Raw genomic sequence first — 23,749 nt, 5'->3', positions numbered from 1 at the left:
CCCAGGGAGACTTGGCCCTCAAGGGCTCTGTGCCACTCTGGCCAGAGGCCCTCGGCTGGGGGAGGAGGAAGCTGGCCCGTCTGCTGGCCCCGTTGTGTGGCTGAGCAGAGGACACTGCTGCCCAGGGCTGTCAGGCTGGCTGCAGAGACCTGTCAGTGAAGCCCCTCGAGAGGGGACGAAGGGAGAGACTGTGCCTGGGCCTTGCGTGGCAGTAGCCCTGGGGCCGCTGGTTGGGAGGGCGGCACTCATGCCCTCTCTCTCTCAGGGACAAGATGTCCATGGAGGTCGTGTTCCTGGCCAGGAACCCCAGTGGCATGATCTTCTACAACGGGCAGAAGACGGACGGCAAAGGAGACTTTATCTCTCTGGCCTTGCACAATGGCTACCTGGAGTATAGATACGACCTGGGCAAGGGGGCAGCTGTGCTCAAGTACGTGCCCCTAGGCTGCTTGGGGGTGGGGGCAGGGTGGGGGGGTTGAGGCTCCACTTTGGGCTCTCCAAGTGGGTGGGAGAGCACCCCCTATGAAGGGGGCATTGCCTTGCCAGAACAGGCCCCTAACCCTGTTAGCTGCTGGGGAGGCACAGAAGGGGACCAAGGCATGGAAGGAAGGGTTTGGAGGTTAACTCCAGGACCCCTTGGCTCTGGCCCCTCGCTCGTTGGTTTGTGGTGCTCCTCCAAGGAGCAGGGGGAGTGGGAGTGAAAACCGCCAGGCAGTGCTCCTCTTAGCAGGCACCGGGGCCAGACCCACCGCAGGTGGAGAGTGGAAGGTGGGGCAGATCTGCATTAGCTTGAGCTTTAAGCAGCTGGCACGGCCCCTAAGCAAAACCCCAATGGGGCAGTTGGATCTAGCCAAAATGAACAGGGCTCACTTTAATCGGGTAACCACGCCCCAGCTCATCTCCGGTCCCGCTGATTCTGGTCCTGATTCCCAGACCCAACGGCGATCATGTCCCAGTACCAGCAGAGGAGACTGGTTTGTCCTGGAGATACATGATGTGGCCCTTTCACCAGAGAGCCGTTACTACTTCAGACCTCTCCGCCAGCTTCTGGGAGGGGTTGGGCTTCTGCCCACGAGGCAGCCATGGGGTTAAATTGGTCTCCCTCGGTGCTTGCTCATCTTCCACGTTAATAATACCGGGCCGGATCCTTACCTGGTGGGAGTCAGTACAGCCCAACTGATGTCAATCCAGCTCCATCGATGTAGGCCAGCTGAGGACTGGGCCAGTTGAGTCCAATGCTTGTCACAGACTGGAGCTTCCCTGGGAAGATTGACTGGCACATCTCGAAACACTGATGGGCTCCACTACTAAAAGGCAGGGTGTCGAGGGGGAGGGAGCGGCTTGGACGTGTCACAGGGAATTGTGCCTGCTGCGTTTCACTAGCGTGCCCAGCAGTGTGCGGTGAGCCGAGCCCCATTCAGTATTATGGGATGTTGCAGCCAGCTGTTCTGATGGCTGCAGGACAAAAGCCAGGGATGGCTGGGCTGCTATTTCTCTATCTCTCTGCTGATTCCTCCAGCTGGGCCATCTTCTGTGGGTCGTTGCTGGTTGAGTCTTGGCGGCTTCTCCCTTGACACACAGCTGGAAGGATGGTCTAGCGGAGAAGGCACTGGACTTCAGGCCTGGAGACCTTCCCACCTTTGCCACAGCCTCACTTTGTGGCTTTGGGCCTGTCACTTGGAGCCAGATTTCTCAAAGGTATTTCAATTCCTAAAGATGCAGAGAGGCACCTAACGAGGTTTTCAAAGGTGCCCAGCCCCGTTAGGTGCTTGACGCCTTGGGTGCTTTTGAAAGTCCCACACAGTGCTTGTGTTCGTTTTTAGGAACCGAAATTCCTTTGAAAATCTGGTCCTTAGCAGCCTACGCCCTGTTCACTTCCATTGAGACTCTCTGGCTTCTCAATGCTTTCTGAAAATAGGTGTTGGCACTCTTAAGCAGCTGAGGGCCAGAGTGCAACATAGCTAGGCACCTGCATGCCTTTTAAAAAGCTGGCCCTTAGGTGCTTTTGAAGATGTCCCCCTGTGGCCCTCAGTCCCCCCCATCTGTAGAATGGGGAGCAGAATCCTTCCTGTCTCCTGCCCTTGACTAAGCTCCTTGGGCAGGGCCTGTCACTCCCTTAGTATGTCTACACTGCAGCCAGAGATATGACTGCAGCATGTGCAGACGTACCCAGCCTTGCTTTGCTCTAGCTAGTTCCCATAACAGTGCGCAGTGTCCAGCGCAATGGAGCCCTGGCCAGGGGGTGCTCCATATTGCAAATAGGAAATACCAACCAGCACAGTCCGTTCTGCCCCCACCCCTCACCTGGTGCATCTGCTGGATGACTTTCACCCCAGCTGTGTTTTTTCCCCGCCTTTCTTCCTTGCCAAACCCCATAACCAGGAGCAAGGAGCCAGTCCCTCTGAACACCTGGGTTAGTGTGTCGCTGGAGAGGAACGGGCGCAAGGGAGTGATGCGGATTAACAACGGCGAGAGGGTGATGGGAGAGTCACCGGTAAGTTGGCAAGCCAATGAGAGCCTAGCCGGAGATGGTCCTCACCCCCACCCAACCTGACACAGTCTGACACAGCCTATCCCGGACTACTTTGTACCAACTCCACTGATTACAGGGAGACCCACAGGGATGCAAAGCCAGGGGAACAGCGAGAGAGGCAGACCTCTCTTGGAGGAGCCAGCTGGGGCCTCTGCAGCTTAGACAGGCTTCAAATGCATGCCTTTCACAAGCGAAGCTGGTTGAATGGTTCTCAGCCCCAATCATTATTTAGTGGGCATTTTTCTACTTCACACAACTAGGAATGCCTAGTACCCTGTGCTCGGGGAAACCCAGGGAGCAGTGGGGAGGGATGGGGCACCATGCGGCAGGTCTGAGGTACCTTTGCAGAGCTACTAGAGTGAAAATTACAGATACAGGCATAAATATATTAGCACATGAAGAGAAGGGTGTTTTTGTAAGGTAATTCCCTTCTCTTCGTGTGCCAGTTTATTTATGCCTGTATCTGTAATTTTCATTGCATGCATCTGAAGAAGTGGGGTTTTTTAACCCATGAAAGCTTATGCCCAAATAAATCTGTTAGTCTTTAAGGTGCCACCGGCCTCCTCATTGTCTTTGTGATACAGTCTCACACAGCTACCCCCTCGGATACTTTGCAGAGCTGTGGCATAAGCTTTCCCCAGGTGGATTCTAGCTCCAGAGCTCAGACCCTCACTTAGCTGCCCTGGGTGACTAGGGGAATGCCTCCTCCCTGTCAGAGCAGGTCCACTCTTCTTTTCTACCTTTCTTCTCCTGCTCGCCCCACCTGGGGAGCTGGCAGCCCCTTTGCAAGAGGAACATCCCTGATTCCCCAGACACTCACTTTGTGGGTTGTGTCCAGTCAGGCACCCCCAGCTGCAGGTCCCTGGCTGGGTGCAGCTGCAGGTACATGGCCCTTCCTCCACTGGGGTGTAGTGTTAGGGCCAGATCCTGGCTTTGAGAGCCTTTCCTGGTGCTCTGGATGAAGAGCCAGACAGTGCTTTTCAGGGGGAAAGAAAATTGAGTCATTAAAAGAAATTATCATGATCCCACAGATGTCAGCAAATCTGTCCCCACTCTCTCTGCTCCACTTTCAACCTGGCAGCTTCTTTTTTCTGCTTTCTCTCCCCCGCTCCCCTCTATGCCTCTCCCATCTCCCTACAAAGAGCCCCACTCACAGCAGGTTAGACACTGACGTTCTAACCCACACCGGGGATGCTTTCTGCCCCGTCCTTTCCTCACGCCCAACCTCACCTTTCCCCAGTGAGTGGTTGCTTTTCCAGCATCCCTCCCCTTGTATCAGGGAGCGATGATCCTGAACTTTTTCTGAGAGAAGATCCACTCCGGGAGCTGGTAAACATGCCCCTACGCACGGAATGCAGATTTTCTGATGAAATGAGCGAGGCTGTGTTTTCCACGCATGGTGTCAGGCACAGCCTTTGCCCTGGTCTTGCGTGCACGTGCTAATCCCAGTGGAGGAGCTGGGACAGCAACCCCAAGCTCTGTTCTCCCAAGCAACGGAGAAGTTTCTAAGAATGAAAGATATAAACCTTCCAGTGAAAGAGTCTTTGGTACTGAGGGAAACCTCATCTGATTTGATTGCCTGCTTCGCTTTAGATGCTCTCCTGACATCCACTTATTACCAAAGTCATCTGGGTTTAAACTAAAGATGGGACCGAGTCTCAGGGCTTGGAGCTGACCTTTCATAGGCCTCAAGTGAATTGAGTATGGGTGGTCCATGCCCGCCTGTAGTATAGGCTGGGTAGTCCGTGCCCATCTGGACTTAGACTACAGCTTAGATTGGGCTGTGCCCAGCTGTAACTTAAAGCAGGGCATTGTTCCCTCTCCACTGTACAATCAAATGGCTGGATTTGTGCCCTCCCCCATGTCAAGAGCTCCCCCATGTCAAGACTGATGCCCATTAAAACGTGGGACCATTATGCACCTGCAGCAGGACGAGAGCGCTTTGATTCCCCCAACACCGCTCTCTCCTCGATAGCAAAGGGGACGCAGTGTGCCCAAGGCTGTCTGATTTCCATAAATGCTCCTTTTAGTCCCTTTTCAAGCTTCCTTTGGTATTAAAGTTGCCCTTTTTAAAGCAGCGTTTCGCCTGGCAGGACAGCAGCACCGTCTGCCACTCCATTCTGCATCTTCCCTGTCTTAATTGCCTGCTAACAAGGGAACGGACATTAGCCAATGTGCTTGCAGCCCTGCGTGCTATGACGGAACCCCACTGATCTCCTGTTTCTCTCTTTCTCTCTCCCTTTTGATTTTCATTCGTATATTTCCCTCCCCTGCTGTCTGGATTTCAGAAATCCCGTAAGGTAAAGATAAGTATAACCCACCGTGCTTCCATCTCATATGCCATGCACATGTTTTACGTTCCTCCATTCAAACCGAAGTGACCCATGCTCGTCTCCATCCGCCCACCCTCTCCGTCGGACCAGCCCCACTCTGGTTTCTGTAGACTAGATACCATTTTTGTTTCTTTTCCTTCTAATTTCAGCGAGTTCTAGTTGATTTTGACACATTTCAGTAATCCGGTCATTCCTTCTTGTTTTAACTCTGCAAAGTGTTAGTTAGTGATTAATATAACCTCATCTTGTCCGGCCGGTCGGCAAACTTCCACTGCTGCATTGTGAATGATAAATGTTGTTAAGCTGCCCACTGTGGGCTTTAGGGTGACAGCAAGGATAGACCTCGGATCCTCCTACTCTGAGACCGCAAACTCCTGCTGTGTGAACTAAAAGAGACTCTTTCTATAGTTATTTGCTGTTTGGGGCCTATGACACAAAAGTGATCAGTTCTGATTCTGTCCAAGAAAGGGCAGTGGTGACACATATGCCCTAAGCAAAGCATGTCGGTATTTATTTACAGTAGAACCTCAGAGTTATGAACACCTCGGGAATGTCTCTGCTTCTGTCTGATTGTGTACTTCTGGTTCCAAATGAGGTGTGTGGTTGACCGGTCGGTTCGTAACTCTGGGGTTCTACTGTATTTGAAGTCTCAGGTCACAAACAGACCTAGAGGCTTCCAGTCTCCAGGGCAATCTATCCGGTACCTTCATCAGAACTGAATTCATTTGAAATCTCTTCCTTTTTGCTGGCATGTAAGAACATGGCAGTCGGACTCAGGGGGAGCGTAGCTCAGACACACCCTGTTCCTGCAGCTACCCCGCTTTCCCCCAGCCCTTTCAATCCCAGACCCTGACTTGCTGCCGATGTGCATAGAGCACCTCTCCAATGCCGCGACATGAATGCTGGGCTCACCTCCACAGGGTGTATGTTCTCCATGCAGCATCCCTAGGCACTGGTGGCCCACAGAGCAAATCTGGCTCTGGAAAGACTTGTCATAAATTTACCCAGCCAGAGCAGTGGCTGGAGCCTGGCCAGATGTCTGGCTTGCTCTGTGGTCTAACAAGCGGCTCAGCAAGCCCCGGCTATCGCAACTGCACAGGTTCTGCTGCACCAGGGATTGCAGGTGCGGGGCAAGGAGAGAATCCAGCAGCATGAGTTCCAGGCTCGGCTGTACCATTCCTCCCTCTGTAAAAAGACAGGCGATAATTTTTCCTTGCTGGGAGGCGCCATTTATTATCGTGCCCAGCCTCCGTGGCACTAGGACCATAGGAAACCTCTCAATAAGGAAAGAACGAACCGAGGGTGGGGTGGGAAAGGTTGGCCAAAAAAGCTGTGTTCTCAGCTGTAGCATTTAAGAGTGGCCAGCAGAGGGCAGTAGCAGTGCATGGGAGAGGAGGGCAGGGATGCCGATTTTGGCTGGACATATTCCTGGAGGTTTTAATTGCGTGACATAATCTTTAATTAAAGATTCATCTTTTGATTCCTGGGGACTCCAGGACAACCTTGGAGGGTAGGCAACCCTAGAGGAGGGTGACCCTGTAGGTCCATGAGGAGATGGTATTTTTTGGAGGGATGTTGAATTCTTTCCTGTAATGTTCCCCCTTTGTGTGTCTGCCCTCAATGAGGGGGTCTCTTCCCTTGGGTGAGGGACCATTGGCTTCAGTCAGGGTGGGGAGGGTGCTGATGTCTCCTCCTTCTGGCCACACCGGGCCCTTGAGCTGCTCTAAATCCCTTTCTCCATCTCGCGCCACCTTCCCTGTCTCCTGCCAGTCCACACAGGGCAGTTGATGCAGCCAGTGCCCCACTTGCCTCCCCTCCTAGGCTGCAGGGTTCAGCCATTCACTCTCTCCCTCCGCATCCTGGTCCCGGGTTCACCTTTCGCCCTCTTCCCCTGCCCCCAGGTTCCTCACACCTCCCTGAATCTGAAGGAGCCCCTCTACGTGGGGGGAGCGCCCGACTTCAGCAAGCTGGCTCGCGCCGCGGCCATCTCCACTGGCTTTGACGGAGCCGTGCAGAGGGTAAGGCTGCTGGTTATGGGTTCACGGGAGCCCTGCGCGGGCATCTGGCAGTGAGGACACAATGGTTGGTAGCCCTTCCATCCCTGGTACCCCACTGTGACACCATTGTATGTCACAGGAGCCTTAGGACAGGCCAGGGGGCATCCTGGCCCCCATGCACTGGGCACATTTTGCAGCATGGTGATGCATGCTCAGCCAGCATTGGGCGGGGGATGGCAGGGTGTGTTCTTGAGGGTCGTACCAGGGGGACATACCAGGCTCAGGGAAGTTCACTCTAGGGCAGGGGTGGCCAAGCTGAGCCTGAGAAGGAGCCAGAATTTACCAATGGACATTGCCAAGGAACCACAGTAATACGTCAGCAGCCCCCCATCCGCTCCCCCATCCCCGCACCTCCCAATCAGCTGTTTCGTGGTGTGCAGTAGGCTGGGGGTGAGGGGGAGCGAGGGCACTGCAGGCTCAGGGGAGGGGGTGGGAAGGGGTGGAGTGGGGGCAGGGCCTGTGGCAGAGCCAAGGGTTGAGCAGTGAGCACCCCCTGGCATACTGGAAAGTTGTCGCCTGTAGCTCCAGCCCTGGAGTCGGTTCCTGGACAACAGTGGCTCTCAAACTTTTGCACTGGTGACCCCTTTCACATAGCAAGTCTCTGAGTGCAACCCCCCTTATAAATTAAAAGCGCTTTTTTGTATATTTAACACCATTATAAATGCTGGAGGCAAAGTGGGGTTTGGGGTGGAGGTTGACAGCTTGTGACCTCCCCCATGTAATAACCTCGTAACCTCCTGAGGAGTCCCAGCCCCCAGTTTGAGAACCCCTGCTATACAAGGAGCCGCATATTAACTTCTGAAGAGCCGCGTGTGGCTCCAGAGCCACAGGTTGGCCACCCCTGTTCTAGGGAGTGATGAGCTGAATTTCCATGACCTTCTTTCCTGGGATGGACTCTGTACGTACCCTCCTTTGTGTCTACCCTCCCGCCAAACCCCAGCTGGGAGTGGAGTGTAACCCTCACACTGCCTCTGACTTCCCTCCCTGTCTCTCTCCCGCCCCCCCTTTCAGATCTCCATTAAGGGCGTCCCGGTCCTGAAGGAAGAGAATATCCGCAGCGCCATTGAGATCTCTGCCTTCCGCTCCCACCCCTGCTCCCAGAAACCCAACCCCTGCCAGAACGGAGGCATGTGCAACCCCCGGCTAGAGAGCTACGAGTGCGCCTGCCAGAGGGGCTTCTCTGGGGCTCGCTGCGAGAAAGGTGAGGCTGGCGGGAAGTGAGCCTGGGCCAGACGGCACTCCCCACAGGCAATGGCCTCGCCCATTAGCCAGGCTCTGCAGAGAGCTGAGGGCAGCCGACTGGAAACTCTCTGGCCACGGCTGGGGTTTTATTCTTGTTGGTGCCATTCATGTTCCTGGGCAAAGGCCTTGGGGGTCACGTGGCCTGGCTGTGCTCTGGGATTGCCGGATAGGACCGGGTGAGAGCAGCGTGCCCTGCGGCTGTTAGCGTTTTACGTGAGGCACGTCAGTGAAAACGTGACCCAGTGAGTTAACCAAAGGAAGCCCCGTCCTCTGGGTCTCTCTGTGCATGGTGAGTCTGGACTGTGTCAGCCGTCCCCACTGTAAGCTCCTTGGGGCAGGGGCCGGGTCTTTCGCTGTGGCTTTGTACAAGAGCGGTGCACTCTCCAACCCTGGCTTGTAAGGGTCTGTAGGTGACGCCCTGCTCTGCTGACTTAGAAGCTCAAGTCCCATTGACACTCCTGAAACTTACCCTTATGGTACTTTTCAAAATCAGACTTCGGCATTGCTGTGCCAAGAGGAGCTGTGTGAAGATCTGGGGTTCAGTGCTTAGGAAATAAATGGTTGCTCTCTAGTTCTCTCCCCTACCCTGATTTTATCTTTGGTTTTATATACACCCAACTCCCAAAGTCAGGCTCAGTCAAAGCCCCTACCCTGTTTCACTCGCCTCTGCCTCAAAGCCAAGCGAGGCTGTGGATTTCAAATAATCTGGCTGCTAGGCCCTAAATTGGCCTGACCTCACTCCGCATGCTGGCCCCTGGTTGGTTGAAAGGTGTGAGACCCGTAGCAAACCTTTCCAGGGACTTGCTCAGGGTGTCACGTTCGTAACAAACCTCAGGAGCAGATGAGTTTGCCAGGTGCCCTGGACCCGTCGGGAGCGCTCTGTGGTTTATTATTGCTCTCTGGAGATGCACCAATAGTGTCGTGATCTCTGCTTCTGCTTCTCCTCTCCCCGCCCCCAGTGATCATCGAGAAGGCGGCAGGCGATTCGGAGGCCATTGCCTTTGAAGGTAGGACCTACATGGAGTACCACAATGCCGTGACAAAGAGGTGAGCTGGACTGAGGTTTGGGGAGGTTAAATTGAAGGGGCGGGGGGTGTTGGTGGGAGCTAAGCCGATAGGGCACAGGAATGTGAATCAAGTGCTCACACCAGGCTAGGCAGAGCTGGGGTTTCACCCATCACCCTCTCCTGTTCTGGTCTTTTCCTCCCCTTCAGTCCCGTCCCCCAATGCACCCAAATGTGGACATTTTTGCTCATGAGTTAGGCTGGCTTTCCCGCTCAGCCAGGCTGGTAGCTGCTGTCTGGAGGTCTGGTGCATGTGCAGTCCCTAAGCTGGGCGGGATCCACTCTCTGGAGTTCCTGGCCCAGATCAGTCATCCGGTCTGGGTGTGAGTCAGCGCCCAATGGCAACGATGTGTTATGACATCCAGAACTAATCTGGGACTGTACCCTGAAAACCTCGCAGGCTGAGGGGAGCGAGAGGGTCCTGCAGCTTCGAGGATGAGGATGAGTGACATCCCCCAGCCAGTTTGGGCAGTCCTAAGGGAGCAGAATAGCGAGAGTGGGGGCCCTCTCCCTATCAGGAGCTGCTGTGTAAACGCTCCTGCCGCGAGGGACCTGCCACCCAGCTCTCCCAGGGCCTGCTCCCCATCTTTCTGTGCTCTCCTATCTCTGTATGTCTTGGTCTCCAGTCACTGTCAGTCTCCTTCTGTGTCTGTCTCCCTTATGGAACAGACCCCCCCGCTCCCCCTTTCCCAGACTTGGCTGTAACACCTGGCAGAATGGGCCCTAGCTGCAGAGTTCATGGTTCAGGGCTTTTCAGATCCAGGGTTTAGGCTCAGCCCATCTCTGCTCTGCACCAATCCCCTAGGAATGGAGGAGGCCAGGAGGAGATCCCAGGACCCAGCAGTGCTGCTGAGAACTCTTCCTGCCCTGCCCACCGCTTTCGGCGACCTTTCACCAGGCTTCATTGCCAGCCAGCTGTCAGACTGTCCTTGGCCAGCGTTTTGCCGGGACCTGTCCTAGCCTGGCCCGCACCCCAGAGGCTGATATTTTACTGTATAACTGACTAATAGGTTACGGAGCTGGGGAAACTATAGGCTCCTTACTGTAAATTTCCTATCATCATAACTGGCTGGCTCCCAGTGATTACTCATGTGGCTTGTGATGTAGCCAAACGTCCATCAGGGACTAGGCTGCAGGGCCCAGGCTCCACTGTGCGGGTGACCGGGAGCTAAATCCAAAGCCAGGTTTGCAGACCTGAAATTCAGCAATTCCAAAGCCAGAAGGGCCCGTTGTGATTGTCTAGACTGCCCTCCTGCAGAGCCCAGGCCGGAGAACTGCCCCACACTCATCCCTAGAGCAGAGCTTTTAAATAAAATATCCCGGCTGGATTGAAAAATGGGCAGTGATGGAGAATCCAGCACAGCCCTGGGTAAATTGTTCCAGTGGCTAATGACTCTCACCATTAAAAATAGATGCTTTATTTCTAGTCTGAATTTGAATTTGTCTAGCTTCAGCTTCCAGCCATTGGATCATGTTAGACCTTCCTCTGCTAGACCGAAGAGCCCGTTAGTAAATTTGTTCCCCATGTAGGTACCTGTAGATAGTAATCAAGTCACCCCTTAACCTTGTCTTTGTTAAGCTAATGCTTAACATTGATGCTAGTGCTGTCAATCCAGTGTCCCTGAGCTCTCCTCCTATGCAGGAATTTTAATTGGCTGCTGCAGGCTGGGATTTGGAGAATTAGTTTCCATTTAATATGCTGTGGGCCAAATTCGGATCTCAGTTACACTGCTGAGTCCAGTGGAGCTGCCAGGGTGTAGCTGACGGCAACATTTCCTCTGACAGCTACATCCCAGATGTTGGGGTCAATTCTATCCTCCGTTCTGCTTCTGCAGCCCCATTGAAATGGATCAGTTGAGTGGGGTTGCAAGGACCTAACTTGAGGGCAGAATTGGGCCCTTTGTTTTCAAGCTGATGGTTTAAACCAACTCCCCTGGGGCCCTGTCATCCCTCTCACTAGCTGTTTTTGCAGCGACTGTGCAGCTAGGGGCCATCTGTACTACACGGGTGTCTCTATTTGGCATCTTCCAACTGCACCATGGCCAAAGTCATCCCTGGCACACCTCCGTTGGCTTTGGGAGTTAATTTGGTCCTGGTGTCTCCTGATTCTGGCTTGTCTGTTTGTTTTACTAGCCCGTTGAGGGGGTTTCTCTCACACTCAATGGAGCATTGCTGGCAGCTGATAACCATGCGCCGTCAGCCGGGCGGTGCTGCCCACCTGCGGCTGACCCTGTGTGACCCCACCAAGCCCTCAGCAGTGACGGACTTGTCTAATCCACAGCAGGGTAGCTCAGACTCTGGTTTTATCCAGGGGGCATCTCAACTAGCTTCCTAGCTGTTCCTCAGCCTCATGGTTCCTGGAGCTAGTCCAGCTAGTTCCCAGCTCTGGGGACCATTTGGCATTTCTGGAGCCGGATAACTCTGCCCTTTTCCCCACTCTGCTTTCCCACCTACCCCCACTGCTAACACCCCCGTTGCTTGTTGCTCTTTTGTCTGTCTCTTCTGAATGTCCTTGTTTCTTTGTTTTCAAGCCAACTGACCAATGAGATCCCAGCGTAAGTAGTTCGCACACACTCCTCCTCACTGTCGGCCATCTGCCCTCCACCACTGCACATAGATTCCCATCCACCGCCTGGGCTTCTGTCCATGACCCCGAGCCCCGTTCCACGTAGCCAGATAGCGAGCAGTGTTTGAGGGAGGGGACAGCTGCTAGAATCTCTCATCCAGCACCGGGGAAGACCAGAGCTTTGCAGTGGGCACCACTTGCGTTTCACTGGCAGAGTTAGGTGCTGAGAGAAGGAGCGAGGGACTGGTCTCAGAATCCAGGGCTGAGACGCTGGCCCCATTGAAGTGGATGGGAGCTTTTGCCATTGGCTTCAGAGGCGTCAGGCTTTATGCCAGTGTTGTGTGTGATTAGTTCCATCAGTGCAGATGTGTTCAGGGAATGGGCATAGGGCCTAGGGGGGAAGTGAGTGGGAGATCTTTTGTCAAGCATCTCTTCAGTCAGCAATGAAGGGGTTAAGCAGTGAGCAGGGTGGACCCTCTGGGAGCCTGATTCTGCGCTCACTTGTACCAGTGTGGATCCGGAGTGAGTCCCTGCAGTGTAAAACTGGAGGGAGGGTGTGCAGACAGGCCCTGAAATCCTGCCGCCCCAGGGAACATGGCCCAGATGCCCACTGGGTAATATGCAGGGAGGGGTTCCTTGGGGCCAAGGTTTGGCTGGGAGGGAGGATTCTTCTCCAAAGTCCTCTTGACAGCTGCTTATTTGCTGGTTGTCTGTGAGCAGGAGTGGGGGGTACCTGATCCCTTGGAAGCAGCAGTGGCTCATCCAGTTGCATTCTCTATTCTATGTGTGTTTGTGGGTGAGGGGGCGCAAGCTGTCTGGTGCATCCCCATCCCACCTCATTCTCTCCAGGCCAGGAATTGGAAGGAGGGCTCGGAGGCTGAGAACCTGCATGCATGCATGTCTGCACTGAGGGAGGCAGAAAGCAAAGCGGCCTGACTGACACTGCATGCTGAGAGCAGCCCAGGGCGTCCTCACAGGAGCCTGGCCCCCTCACCAGCTAGATGATGTGAGCCCTGCATCTCACAGCAGCCTTCTGGCTGGCAGCATGCTGACTCTCTTTGCCATGCAGCTGGGAGCCTGGCTACCCCACTGTGCCAGTAGGAGCCATGCACACTCGTCGGGTGGTGGAAAGCTGCTACCACTCTGCCCTGCCCCAAATGAGAGAGGGTCACTGCTTCCCGGCTCGCTTGGGGAGCTGTTCCACAGCTATGCCAGCCAGTGCCCACTCATCTGGGCATCCAACCGGCAGTGGAGCGTAACGCTTCTCCAGCTGGGATTTGGCAGTAGACACTAGCTGGCACTGTGCGGGGCTTGCTCTGCAGAGTTGCCCATAAGGCCTGATGGCTAGAAGCCAGCTTCTTCTGACTCAGTATGTAAAGGTTGGAGGCGTGCTGGCCATGCGGAGCTGTTGCTAATGACGCAGTTGCCTTGCTGTGTCGTGCTGGGCATGAAATGCCCTTGACTTCAGACCCTGAGACTGGCCCCTCATGTGAGCAGGACAGCTGTAGCATGGGATTTCCATACCTGCCCTGCCAAAATGTCCCAGCCCTGACCCAGAGTTTGCTCCACAGCCATTCAGGCCTCGACTGCTCATCAGACAGCCAACAAGGGGCCGATCTTGCTGATGCAGACACGTGTCTATGACAAACTGTACCAAGATCCACCACTGAAGACCGGTTGGGTGGGATCTGCTGCCACTCTGGGCTGGATGCAAACTGCTGAGCTAGAGGCAAAAGACTCCTCCTCCTATTGCCCATCCCCTGAGCCATGCAAACCCTCTCTTGCCCTGTCTCAGGCAGCCTGGATTGGACAGTTTGAATCTCTGAGGGGTTTCTTGGTGAAAATACGTACCAGTAGCAAAACCAGCTGTGTAATTAGCAGGACCCCTTGCAGTACCCGCTCCAGTCCTGCCTTGAAACAGTACCTTGCTGCCTGCCCTCCCCCCGCCCTTCACAGGCAGCCTTTAGAGTATCCACAGCAAAGCTCTAGTGAAAGTGGAGGCTGAACATGCAGTGGGCTGCACGTTCCTGCGTGGGTCAGACATGCAGGGATCGTGCCATGTCCCTGCTTACCGGAGTCCTGAGAATTCACCCCCGTGGGTGTCAAGAAATCCAGGCAGCCCTAAAGGACATTTGATTCCCTGCTTCAGTTCTCTCTAAAGACCATTCCCCAGGCTTTGTGCTCAGGGTGAGAAGCTGCCCTGTACCAGGCAGGGCCATGCACTGCACCCAGGGCCTTCCGCGAGCCAGGCGGGTGGTTTCCTTTTTTCTCCTCTGGCGCTTATGGCATGCCTCCCCTTTCTTCCTGCTTCTAAGTCCCGAAGCACTGGACTATGCCCTGGATCACAGGTGAGTCTCCGCCTGCCTTCTGCTCTTGTGTCTCGTGCGCTCTGGTGTTGCTGCTCTGTTGGCCTCTCTGTCTGTCGTGTGTGTCTGAATGTTTGGCTTTTTATTGATAAGGGACGATGGTTCGCAGCCTGCGAGAGCCTGAAATAAAGGGAGGCCGGGGAGATGAGGGGGCCCATACAGCGCAGGATGAGGACTCAGGAGATGGGGCTACAGCTCTGTGGCCTGGAGCAAGTCATTTATCCGCTCTGGATCTGCCTTTCCACAGTAACTCACCCTCCAAGCAAACGTGTGATAGAGCGAATGCCCACAGCTTAGTGGGGAGGCTGGATCGTATTGCTAGTGATGTGGGCTTCACCCAGAGCTGCTAGCTGGCTCTTTGGCTGCAGCGTCCCTTGGGAATAAAATGCTCTCTCTGCCGCTGTCTGTTTTGTCTGTTGTTCTGTGTGCACACGGGTCTGGGAGAACAGAGGGGGAAACCCAGCATTTATAGCCACCTGTAACCGCAGCGGCAATGTGGCCAGTCAGGCAGTGCTGTAGCCAGTGGCAGGAACTGGGCTGGGGTATTGTATCCCACTCCAGGGGTGACTGAGTGGAGATGTGGATTCTGGTGGGGGACAGGCTGGCCCCAGTAATGCACTGGTTTTTGGAGGAGAATGTCTCTGTTGCCCCAGGTGCAAAGTGCAGCCTTTCCTCCAGCTCCCATCATGCCTCTCTTCTCCGGAGCCACAGGGGTGGGTGTCAGTTCGAGTCACTGTGGGGTTGGGGGGTGTTCAGTGACATTGAGTTTTGTTGGTACGAAGACGCCTGATGGTCTTGCCATTAACCCTTTGGTGCTATTTCTGGATGCTCGAGAAGACACTCTGACACAGGGCCACTCCATCGTCTGCAGGGCCAGCCCAGTGCTGCTCCCTGCTGGCAACCTGTGAGTCAGGCAGGTGGGCTGGGCAGAGGATGACCCCGGGGCTTTGGGGGTGAGGGGGCAGCAGTGTTGGGGGGGTCCTTCCCTCTTGTGTGGCACCAGCAGGCGGAATGATGTCTCCTCTGGCTGGACCCAGGGAACTTGCTAGCGGAGGGCAAAATGGCATCAGCTGCAGCTCATTCCTCCCCATGGCACTTCTAGTCCAGCTGATGGAGCCTCCTTTGTACTGAACTCGCCCGGCTCAAAGGTTGCTGTGCGTGAAGCCGTGTTCGATAGCAGAATTGGGGCCTGCCCAGCCCCCCATCCCCACCATTCTCCAGGGCCTGCATACCAGCCAAAACCCCGGGCAAAGCTCATGTGCCTCAGACCTTTAGCAGGAGCTGAAGCAGCCGCTCCTCATCCCATTTTGCAAACAGCGCATCAGGCCTTGTGAATTGGCTGTGCCCGAGATCCATCACGTACTGCAGATAGATGTATAACCCCGCACACACACACACACACTCCCCGTGCCTCGTTCCAGAGGCTCGCCGGGGTAAACTAGCCCGGGTGGTGACCTGCCTGGAAGCAGAGGAGCATGCTGCTCTGGTGGGCTGGCCACCTGCCTCTCTGCCCGAGTGGGGGGCTGCCCGTTGCCTCAGTAGCCCCCTTCCTGACTCAGGCCTGTCTTCCCTCTCCCCATCCGGCCCCTTGGTGCAGCGATAAGGCCTTGCAGGAGAATCACTTTGAACTGAGCATCAAGACAGATGCCACCCAGGGTCTGATCCTGTGGAGCGGGAAGGGGCTGGAACGGTCAGACTACATCGCCCTGGCCGTAGTGGATGGCTACGTGCAGATGACCTACGACCTTGGCTCCAAGCCAGTTGTCCTGCGTTCCACGGTGCCAGTGAACACAAACCAGTGGATTCAGATCAAAGCGTACAGGTGAGAAGTTTCGAGGGGCGAAGGGACATAAGGGCTGGTGTGGTTGCAGACAGTGTGCTCACGGCTGGGCGTGAGCTGGGCTGGGTCACGTCTAGGGTGCCTGAGTCATGACCCTGGAGCCGGGCCCTGCGGTCTCTGTGGGTCACTGAGCCCTATAGATAATAATAGAGGCGCGGTATTCGGCCAATGCAGCGTTGGAGGGGTGCGTGCCTTGACTTGCCTGCCCTAGATTCTAGGAAATGCCAGAGGGACAGGCTCAAGGAAGTACTCCCGGCCGTGCCTTTTATTTTAGCTGGCTAAGGGCTTGGAATTCTGTTCGTGTTGGGCCTCCCGTGGTTTTTATTTATATTGGTGATGAGGGGAGTGGTGAGCTGCTCGCATGGCTGGAATGCCAGTGGTTTCTGCTGATGAGTCTGGAGGGAGTATTAGGAAGCAGAGGCTGTTGGAGAGCTCTGCATGGGACATCAGCTTGCACCAGGACCCCCCCATAAAGGCAGGCTGGAGGGGAGAGCTCACCTTGCGTGTCATACCAGCCTCTCCCAGGAGGAGTTGCTGCAGGGGATAGTGCAGGAGTGCTGGCTGCAGATTGCGATGCCATTCCTGGCGGGAGAAATCAAGGCATGCAGTGGTCCAAAGACAGCACAGAGAGCAGGGGCTGATGCACAGTGGTGGAGCCATCTGCAGCATCCCTAGCCAGGCTAAGGCAGAGCACTGCTCCAGGCCCCTTTACTGAGTGTCCTTCTCTCTTTTCTGGGAATAGAGTACACAGAGATGGCTCCTTGCAGGTTGGCAACGAAGCCCCCGTAACTGGTTCTTCCCCTCTCGGAGCAACTCAGCTAGACACCGACGGAGCCCTTTGGCTGGGTAAGTTGAACACAGGAAGGAATAATGAAATTCCCTTCTGGACCCCAGAGCAGAGAGTCTCAAAGCCCCCAAGAAGGGTTAGACACACAGTTCCCATTAACCCCAATGGGAACTAAGTCCTCAATCCCCTAGTTATTTGAAAATATCAGCTCTGGCGTAAATCAGTGGGATGGGCCACAGTGCTGGAGAAGGTGATGGCTGCTTTGTGCCATAGGTACCACTGTACAGTTAAAGGGATAGCACATTTTCCTCTGTCAATCTCAAAGGACTGGACACAAGCATTAACCTCCATCGACAGCTTGTCTAACCAAGTACAGAAATTGTACAGGCGCCACTGGGGGTTCGCCTGGTGGGTGCCTACCCCATAAAATCAAGCATCTGTTCCCACCTATACCACACTCCTCCTGAGGAATCTTTGGCAGGTCCCTGTTAAAGGAACATCCTCCATACAGCAAGGCCACAGGAGGAGTTGGTTTCCCCACATGTGCCAGAGATGTCCATGTAGTCATGTCCAGTTGGGAAGTCGATGATGGAAACACTCTCTGGCCCTGTGCTTTTTCCTCCAGCAGCTTCGCTGACAGAGAATTGTGTCCCGATTTTCAAATAATGGCTTCTTTCTTAAAAACATTTCACCGCTGCTGCCATTGAAAACGGTCTCTTGCATGCGCCAGTATCAGAATGCCCTCCCTGCCATTCCAGTTGGGGGGGGCGGAATGTCATTACCCTGGGCAGAGAGAGGGAGACATCGAACTGGGCACTTCCCAAGGGAGTCATTGTAAAGTCTGGGCAGCTCCGATTCAGGGAGGTTTTTAAGCACATGTATAACTTCAAGCAGGTGAGCGGTCCCATTGATGTCCAGGGTGACTCGTGTGCTTAAAGTTCTGCACATGCTTAGTTACCTTGTAGAATCGGGGCCTGGATTCATAATCAGTTTAATCAAGCTCCTCAGACAGCAGCCTCGGTGGCTGGGATGCTCAGGATTGTAAAGATACAACAGTTACGCACACGCACTCTCTCTCAGGGTACGTCTACACAGCCAAAAAACCCCACGGCTCTGCGTCTTAGAGCCCGAGTGGGGCTAAAAATAGCAGTGTGGACATTTGGGTTGGAGCCTGGGCTCTGAGGCCCTGCTCCATCATTGGATTTCAAGCCTGGGCTCCAGCTGGGACATCTACACTACCGGTTTAGCCCCACGACACAAGCCCGAATCTGCTGATCTGGGCTCTAGGGCTCACTGCCGGGTGTCCTCTTTCTCTCTTTCTGTCTCATGCTAGTAATGCAAACAAATCAGCCTTATAAAGTGACACTGGTGACAAACCTACCTATGGAGAGGCTCTTCCCCTCCCCATTATAAAAGGCGGAGACTGAAGGCAGTGAGGTCTGGAGGAATTAGCACTGGGTTGGGAGTCAGGAGGTCTTGAGTTCTAATGTCCATTCTGCCTCTCACTCATTATGGAGCCTTGAGTGAGTCCCTTCACCTCTCCATCTCCGTTCTCCAGCTATAAAATGGGAATCCCGCTTGCCCTCCTACCTCCCGGCGGTGTCACGAGGTTTGATTCGCCACTGTCCACACAGTGCTGTGAACATAGAGGGTGATCTAAAAATAATGCTATTCTGGGGCTGGAATCCTGGTTCCAAACTCTGACAGCATTACTGCTGACGGAAGACCTCGTTAGGTATAGAAGCACTGGCACAGGGTGACCAGCCTGTTAAAGGACAGAAGGCTCCATACTCACTTTCCTCCCCAGGTGGGGAAATGGGTCATGTGACTCAAACAGGCCTCTGGGATAAGTAAGGAAAAAGCTTGGTTAACAAGAGAGGAGGAGAGGCTTGGGGGCTGCAGGCAGCAAAAGGCTCCTGCAGGAGACCCTATGATACCAGGGGAGAGAAGACTCCAGCTAGATGGGGCTGGGAGCGGCTTGCCAAAACTGGGAAAGGCGTGATGGGCTGCTGAAGAGCATGGGCAGGTAAAGATTTGGACCTTGAGGGCTCCGTTTTGAACGGCCCACGATAATAAAGCAGAGTATTACAGGCCAAGAGAATAAGCTTGTGGAGAGTTGATTGAGGAGCCCAGAAGAGGGAGAGACTGAGGCAGCGATGCTGCAGGGCCACCCCATGCTGGGAGGGGAGGGAGTGGTGCCCTGGAGGCAGTGACCCTGCTACAAATATCCGTATGTCCTTCTCAAGATGCAGCCTGTCAACAGAAGATAACCTACAGGCATATACACCTTTGGGCCAAATTCTCTGCCAGTGTCAAATCCAGTGGAGTTGTGACAGCAGAGAATTTGGCTTGTTGTTTCTGATTCTGCCCCCACTGAAACCCATGGCAAAAATGCCTATTGAGGTAGGTGAGAGCAGGACTTGACCTCAGAACTGTTTGTTCACATCTGTGGAGGCAGGACAGAGTCAAAAATGACCCACAACAAATACTATTAACCCTGCTTAATTACATCCAATGGTCTTCAGATACAGCCAGTGCAAGCACTCTCAGCTTGAAGAGGCAGCAGTGAGTCATTTTTCTCCAATCGTTGGCGTGCTAGCATCAGACTCGGGAGACCTGTGTTCAGGTCTCTGTTCTGCCACAGTGTTTGGGCGTGTCACTTACCTCTCTGTACCTCGGTTCCCCATCCGTCAATTGATTATAACAGCACTGCCCCACCTCACAGGGGTGTTGGGGGATTGTGAGGTGCTCAGATAGATCAAAATGGTCAACAAGCCGTGTTTTTTGATGAACTGTCACAAAGAAGCAACATGACACATTCACTCCAGCCTTTGCAGACACATCCGTCATCAGGGGGAAATGGTGCCATTTTCAGCTCTAACCAATTTCCCATGTCAAAGTTATAGGAGGGTTTCCTAATGGACAACACAGCCTTTAACGATGTAGTGGCTGTATCCTCTCTGTAGTTTGTTGACATGGGAGTTAAGAGAAGGGTCATCAACAGAGCTGGTTAGAAAACCAAAATCTTTCCCACAAGAAATTCTAGTTTGGAAAAAAAAAAAAAAAAGTGTTTTCCCAGTTTTTGAACCTGCCAGTTTTTGTTTTGGATGAACATTGCAACATGAAGCAAAAGATTAATTTTGTTTCCACTTAAAATGCCTTTCACTGCATTTTCACCCCTGCAAACAAAAAAGAACCAAAACAAAATTTGAAGTCTAAGTGCTGATATGAAACATAAATTTTCATTTAAAAATTTCCCTCCAGGAAAACTAATTTATTTCCCGGACTTGACTTTTACTTGTAAACAAATTCAGTTTTGGCAAAGCCAGCCAGGAAAACTTTTCAGGTGAAACATTTCAGCCAGCTCTAGTAATTAACTCTTAAGCTTCATTTCACCAACTACTTCTTGCTGAGGGGTCAGGAAGGAATCCCAGTGGTGCAGCACCACATGCAGCGTTGCACAAGTGCCAGGATGGAGAAAGTCACTTTCCTGTGCTGCTGCTCTAGACAGACCGGCCCATCCTCTGTGCCCCTACCTGATCTGTCTATGCTATCTCTTGCAGGGGGAATAGAGAAGCTCAGCGTGGCTCACAAACTGCCCAAGGCCTACAGCACCGGCTTTATTGGCTGCATAAGGGACGTGATAGTCGACCGCCAGGAACTGCATCTGGTGGAGGACGCTTTAAACAACCAGACGATATTACACTGCTCAGCCAAATAAACCCCCCAGGGGCCCTTCCTTCCCCTTCCCCCTCCTGCCTCTTGCTGTAATTATTTTCTATTTTTGTAAACTTATTGCTTTTTATATTTTGGGGGGGATGAGGGAGAAAGGGGGAGGAAACACCTGTTGTTTTTTTGGTTGGTTATTTGTTTGGTTGCAGTGTAGCCACATCAGTTGGACTTTGATCGAGCAGCAGCAACATAGAACAAGCCCTGAACCAAGTCTCCAGGAAGTGACTGAGGAACCAACCCACGTAGCCTCCTTCATTGTAAATGTCATTAATACTTGAAGCCTTTTCCCGCCCTCCTCTGATTTTATTTTTATTTTGTGTTGGTTCTTGTTCCCGCCCACGAGGGGGAGAAAAACAGGGATCGCGGCGCCGGCAAGACGGTGGCCTTCGGGGAATCCTTGCTGTGCGATCTCAGGCTGGGTCTACACTCCGCTTTCTTCATTCCTGGCCGAGCGGAGAAGAAGCCATTCAGGGGAGGGGGACATCATGTTGCATTTGGGCCAGGGTCTACCAGGTCTTTTCCAGGCTTCGTATCCATCTTCTTGTTTCCTCTGTGGCAGTGTGTGAGGATCTCAAGTGGTTTTCTCTGGGATGCACTGTCAGGGAACGCTACTTGCTGGAAGACAGACCAAGCTCAGCTTGTGGCAGGTGGGAAAGCACTGCTCTGTGGTTGGCTCATGCCTCCTTGACGACTGACTCGCTGGACTCAAGTTTGTTTGTTTTTTTGATCAGTTTGGCTGAGGAGGGGCAGCAGCTTCTTTCTGTGTTAATCGCTCTCCTCCTCCTGGATGCATGCCGAAGCAGCTGAGAAACCTATTTCCAGGCTTTATTTTTATCCAGACATGTCCCAACTGCCCACTTGGCCTCGTTGCGCTTTCCAAGAATCTTTGCTGTTTACCAAAACCTGCCCTCTCTTGTGCCAGTGAGAACAATGCAAAGTATGTTGGATGTCCGGGGCTTGATCCGGCAAGGTTCACCCACCCCTAGTCTGTTAAGGTCAACAAGATTTGAGGGCACAGACTGAGGGCCCTTTTCCTCTGTAACCCATGTGAAGCACGCTTCCCTTTTCCAGCCTGTCCTTTATTTACAGAGACGATGGGTTCAGACCAGCTGTCCTAAGGATTTCTGCTTACACACCTTGAAAGCTAGTGGGTGTTTGGCCATTGACTTCACATTTGTACAACAGCCAGCACAACAAGGGACCCGATCCTGGCCAATGCGCATAGACGCGACCATGATACAAATCATAACTTCAATGGGGAACAAGATTGGGCCCTTACTACACAGGCAAGAGACAGGGTTGTTGGTTTGTTTGATGTTTTTTAAGCTATTTTTATTTTCCACGATGCCAATCATTCCTTGTAAAAATTTGCTATGATGCAAATACTGTTAACGCCAGCTCCGAACCCTGTGTGTGTGTGTGTGTGTGTTTGTGTGTGTGTGTGTGTGTATTTACATGTACGCATTAGTATGCAAACACTGATTCTCTTGTTAAGAGAGAAAAGCCCACAAGGCTGTTTAAGAAAAAAGGACCAAGATGCTGAAAAGGACTGACCTGCTTAGGGTCACCAGCTGTCCTAATGTTATCTGGACTATCCTGACATAAGGGGCTTTGTCTTATATACACAACTATTCCCCACTCCCCTTGGAAAAAAAAGTGTCCCGATTTTTCACACTTGCTGTCTGATTCCACTCGACCTGCTGTGTTCAGTGTCATTGTCTGTGGGAGGGACTCACCGATGCTGTCTAATACAGTATGTCTCCTTCCCCACCCCCGAGCTAGGCGAGTTTTGCTTTACTGTGTGTAAAGCACATTTTATGGAGCAGCCAAGCAGGGGGCATTAATTTGCAAGATCCTGCCTCTTCTAAAGTGATAAACGGTTGTAGCAAAAGATGCCACCATTTTGCAGTTTTCTGGCCTGCCTGCTGGTGCTCCCTCCCCCCCAAGAAAATAACATTTCTCCGGGCTGAACTCTGAGCCAGGAAACCCAACTGCTTTTCGTGGGGGGAGATCTGAAGGCAGGTGAAGCAAAGGACATACCTTTTAAAACCACTTTTTTTTCCCCTTCTAAAGCAAGAGTACTATTTCTAAAGTCAGACCAACTCACACCAGGGACGCCTGGACTAGAAAGTGTCCCAGGCCTCAAAAGATGCCCTGTCTTGGATTTGTGATTCCCTTTCTTTTGGGGTGGGGAAGAGGTGGGGGGTTGTTTGATAGTCCTTGCCTGATATGTTTCTTCTTTTCCCTGCCTAGCTTTATTTACCCCATCCCGCTTAAAGAAACAAAAAACTCCATCCCACCTGAACAGCCCTTGTTTCATGTCCCAGCAGGCAAGACATAGATATATTTTCCCAGTGGAAATCTACACCTACATTGTTGCTGTCCCTATAAAAATCCAAAGTGGTTAGTGACTCAGTGGAGGTCATGGCCTTCTGAGAGCTACAATGGAGATTCCAGTATTTTCTTGTGTGTGGCAATACCACATTTTAAGTGGCGACTGTAAATATATTGTGAGTCCCGATGGAGAGTAATGTGATTGTGTTATAAAGCAAACTGACTACTGGACTTGAAGCACATGGTGTCGGTCGCCAGAGGCTAACTTGGACTGGGTGGCGGCAAGGCGGGAATGTAACCCTGGGGAGAGGGAGACGGGTGTGCAGAGAGGAAGCTGCTAATTTCCCAGAATGCCACTAAAATGAAGCCAAGGTCACTGCAAAACAAAACACTGTCTGCTTTTGCTGGGGCTTGGAAATGCCTTAAAACATAACATTGTGTCCTTGTTGTCAAGCATCTTGACCCAACATCGGATTCAGCAACGCTCCCTAGGGGCCATGCACTTAATTTGGGCTTTATTTTCAACAGCATTGATAACTCCTATGTACAAAAAGACATTGAGTTTTGGATTTTTTTAAACTTTTGGTTGGCTATTTTTTTTACAGTTTGTCTGTCCACGTGGCTTCATCTTTAGGGTAAATTAATGACCATTGTGAACTGCTGTATGAATTCTGAAGGGCAAGGCACAGTAGAGGAGCAGCATGATATAACCATTACTAACTTGTGTCTTTCGTCAATCACCATGAAATAAAGTTTGAAAACTATTAAATATGTTTAAAAGGGGCCGTTGCTTTGTCTCTCTGTGGCTCACGTCTGCCTTCCACCTGTGCTGACTTCACCAGCTGAGGATCTGGTCTAGCGAGCGTCAATCTCAAGTCACTGATACAAGACGCTC

The 23,749-nt window shown here is 52.9% G+C and overlaps 1 protein-coding gene across 13 annotated transcripts in view; it reads left to right on the top strand.

Moving 5' to 3' along the window:
- The window catches only part of AGRN (agrin), a 220,023-nt gene extending 198,084 nt beyond the window's left edge, over positions 1 to 21,939 (top strand). For 6 of the 13 annotated variants that reach the window (XM_050931381.1, XM_050931375.1, XM_050931380.1 and 3 more), the window contains 11 exons: positions 266 to 430; positions 2,383 to 2,494; positions 4,822 to 4,833; positions 6,768 to 6,884; positions 7,935 to 8,124; positions 9,125 to 9,212; positions 11,761 to 11,784; positions 14,111 to 14,143; positions 15,759 to 15,983; positions 16,744 to 16,847; positions 20,352 to 21,939. In XM_050931381.1, coding sequence (XP_050787338.1) covers positions 266 to 430; positions 2,383 to 2,494; positions 4,822 to 4,833; positions 6,768 to 6,884; positions 7,935 to 8,124; positions 9,125 to 9,212; positions 11,761 to 11,784; positions 14,111 to 14,143; positions 15,759 to 15,983; positions 16,744 to 16,847; positions 20,352 to 20,509 — 1,228 coding nt within the window. In that variant the 3' untranslated portion in view covers positions 20,510 to 21,939. The remainder of the gene's footprint in view (positions 1 to 265; positions 431 to 2,382; positions 2,495 to 4,821; positions 4,834 to 6,767; positions 6,885 to 7,934; positions 8,125 to 9,124; positions 9,213 to 11,760; positions 11,785 to 14,110; positions 14,144 to 15,758; positions 15,984 to 16,743; positions 16,848 to 20,351) is intronic. The other 7 variants (XM_050931382.1, XM_050931376.1, XM_050931378.1 and 4 more) reach the window with 4 other exon arrangements.
- Positions 21,940 to 23,749: the final 1,810 nt, after the last annotated feature.

The sequence above is a fragment of the Gopherus flavomarginatus genome, chromosome 21 (assembly GCF_025201925.1).
Source record: "Gopherus flavomarginatus isolate rGopFla2 chromosome 21, rGopFla2.mat.asm, whole genome shotgun sequence".
Classification (NCBI taxonomy): Eukaryota; Metazoa; Chordata; order Testudines; family Testudinidae; genus Gopherus; species Gopherus flavomarginatus.
Note: the sequence above shows the minus strand (reverse complement) of the source record. Positions and strands in the feature narration are given on the sequence as shown.